This window comes from Anser anser, assembly GCF_964211835.1.
Source record: "Anser anser genome assembly, contig: HAP1_SCAFFOLD_32, whole genome shotgun sequence".
In the NCBI taxonomy this organism is placed as follows: domain Eukaryota; kingdom Metazoa; phylum Chordata; class Aves; order Anseriformes; family Anatidae; genus Anser; species Anser anser.
Window position 1 is genome coordinate 4587732 of NW_028154148.1, and position 3138 is coordinate 4590869.

Below are 3138 nucleotides of genomic sequence, written 5' to 3' on the forward strand. Positions count from 1 at the left end.
ATTTTGTTTAGGTCTGCAAGAATACTAGATTTTATTAGAGCATTTAAATGTTAATGTTAAGGGCAGGGATCAGGGTGAGCAAGAGAGTAAAGGTAATGGAAATGGTGTTATGACTAATTTTGGCTTCAAGGGATATTGTGGTCAAAAATTAGAGCAGTGGATTCCTGTCAGGGTGTGGAGTGGCATTTCGATTAGGGTATTAATGTTACAGGTTAAAACAGGGCCTCACATGACTGCTTTAAGTCTGCATTATTGTGGGATCGACATTACCTGAGCATTTTTACCTCTCCAAAATCATTAGCTTCTGCTGGCCAAGCTCTTCTTCCCTCCCCCAAATCTCACATCTCTCCTGGCCAGGCTTCTCCTGACTTCTCCATATCACTTATCTTCTTAGGGGCAGCTTTCTGATGGCTTTCATGAACTCAGAGTATCTGTCTCACCTCGGTTGGCTACTCTGCTCCTGAGAAAGAAGCTGCTCCCAAGCCAGCATGGAGAAGGACACAAAGGCTGTAGGAGCACCCTGCACAACGTGCCCAGAAGCTCTGCACCTCCACAAAAGCAAACCTGAAGGATGAGTTCAGGCAAAAGCGGATACCTCTGACATGACAACACCTATTTAAGACCTCTTCCTCTATGGGGCCTACCAGCTACTTAGGAAGAGAGGGTCTCACAAACTGTGTGCAGAGCAGATGCATCTGCTGGCCTATCATGGAGACCAGCAGATGTGAGCCTAAAGGCACAGATCCCAGCCAGGAGTCCAAGGATGACCTGTCAGCTGCTTCAGAAAAAAGTCACCTCACCGGCCACTTAAGAGCCATTAGCTTCCTACTGGACTTGGAGCTTCGGAGGCACCACTGAGATCATAATACCACACCTACAAAACACCCCCTTTTTGGCCCAGAATCTGCCCAGGTAGAAGTGATCTGGTTGTGATCCTTCCAGCCCATGGCACACCTCCTGGGCTCCCAGCCTCTCTGACACACAGGAGCCAGTGCCATGCCAGTTCTGGGAGGTGCTAGGGCATGAGGGACCTTGCAGTCAAATCACTCGCCAGACTCCTTGGCTGGGGCTGCTGCGTGCCCTGGGGCTGCAGAGCTCTCCTCTGCCTGCTCACAGCAGACTGAGCCCTTGAGCTGTGGTCAGTCCACCTTGGAGGAGCTCCCCCCTTAGGAGGGAAGTGCTGCAGCGCAGGCCGGCTGTGCCACTGCCGTGCCCACTGCCTGTCCCTGCCTGCAGTCCCAGCACAGCCCCACAGCAGCACTGGCACCAAGCTACAGGAGCAGCCGGGCCTGACCCCACCAGCAGGGCTCAGCACCAGAGGGGGGCAGTGGCAAGAGAGCAGCTCGGCATGCCCCAAGCGCTGGTGCTCCCTGCCCGTGCTGCTGGGATGGGACTCTTTTCCTCTGCAGCCCTGCACATGGCACTGCCCCTGCAGAGCCAGAGCAGCTCTCACAGGAAGGACGTCACACAAGGAAGGCAGTGCAGGCTCCTTCACTTTGTTTATGTTCACAGAGAAACGGGCTCCTCGTATACAGAGTCTCTGAGCTATACTCAACAGGTACATACTGTAAAAGAAATGAGAGGAATCATATTTTAATGGGCAACTTTAGCTGCATTAAAACAAAGTCCTGTAATGAAAATATTCATAAATACAGAAACACACAAAAAATAATTATATATATAATATTAGTTAATAATATTCTTGTAGTCATTGACATTATTAGTCATCTGCAGACGTAGAATGGAAATTTATTGCTTCCGAAACTCATCTAGTTATCAATTTCCAGAGCACATCCTTGAGCTCCTGGTTCCTCATGCTGTAGATGAGGGGGTTCAAGGCTGGAGGCACCACTGAATACAGAACTGCCACCAGCGGGTCCAGGGACGGAGAGGAGATGGAGGGGGGCTTCAGGTAGGCAACCATGGCAGTGCTGACAAACAGGGAGACCACGGCCAGGTGAGGGAGGCACGTGGAAAAGGCTTTGTGCTGGCCCTTCTCAGAGGGCATCCTCAGCACCGCCCTGAAGATCAGCACATAGGACAGCACAATGAAAATAAAGCAACCAAAAAATAAAGAAACACTACACACAAGTGCCCCAAGTTCCCTGAGGTAGGCATCTGAACAAGAGAGCTTGAGGATCTGGGGGATTTCACAGAAGAACTGGTCCACAGCATTGCCTTGGCAGAGGGGCAGGGAAAATGTAGTGGCCGTGTGCAGGACAGCAGTGAGAAAGCCACTGCCCCAGGCAGCTGCTGCCATCTGGGCACAAGCTCTGCTGCCCACGAGGCTCCCGTAGTGCAGGGGCTTGCAGATGGCAACGTAGCGGTCGTAGGCCATGATGGTGAGAAGGGAATATTCAGCTGACATCAAAAATACAAACAGAAAGACCTGTGCAGCACACCCTTGATAGGAGATGGCCCTGGTGTCCCCGAGGACATTGGCCATGGCTTTGGGGAGAGTGGTGGAGATGCAGCCCAGGTCGAGGAGGGCGAGGTTGAGGAGGAAGAAGTACATGGGGGTGTGGAGGCGGTGGTCGCAGGCTACGGCGGTGAGGATGAGGCCGTTGCCCAGGAGGGCAGCCAGGTAGATGCCCAGGAAGAGCCCGAAGTGCAGGAGCTGCAGCTCCCGCGTGTCTGCGAATGCCAGCAGGAGGAACTCGCTCACAGAGCTACTGTTGGGCATTTGCAGACTTTGGACACTGCTGTCTGTTGAAAAGGAGAAGGCAGAAAAAAGTTAGAACAGACTTCTCTCAGGAAAACCTGTTGCAGTTCTTACAGCACTCTCATCCCAACCCTCTCTCTTTGCAGGAGAACCTTTCTGCAGCTCTCCTGCTTGAGCTGCGGCTGGTGCTGGCTGAGAATGGCACTGGGAGCAGGGGCTGCTGTGGGCTCCAGAGGAGTCCTTCCTGCTGTGCAGCAGGAGGGAGGCAGGAACATGGGGGAAACTCAAGTTCAATCCACTTATGAGATCTATAAACTTTGCAGTGTTGTTCCAAAGAACTCATGCAACCAATGTACAGCAAGGCAAATATTCCTATGCTTAGGACAGTGATCACACTCTTGTGTTTCCCAATAAGTGGAGACTGCTTAAAGCAGAGAAGCCCCAGTCCCAGTTCATCTGGACAGAATTCTCACCTT

At 51.9% G+C, this 3138-nt stretch overlaps 1 protein-coding gene across 1 annotated transcript; it reads right to left on the reverse strand.

Annotated features, from left to right (window-relative positions):
* Positions 1-1765: 1765 nt before the first annotated feature.
* On the reverse strand, positions 1766-2683 carry LOC310890589 (olfactory receptor 14C36-like; the record flags this gene model as incomplete). Its single annotated transcript, XM_083852906.1, has 1 exon — positions 1766-2683. The coding sequence occupies one exon, from the start codon at positions 2681-2683 to the stop codon at positions 1766-1768; it is 918 nt and encodes a 305-aa protein (XP_083709032.1).
* Positions 2684-3138: the final 455 nt, after the last annotated feature.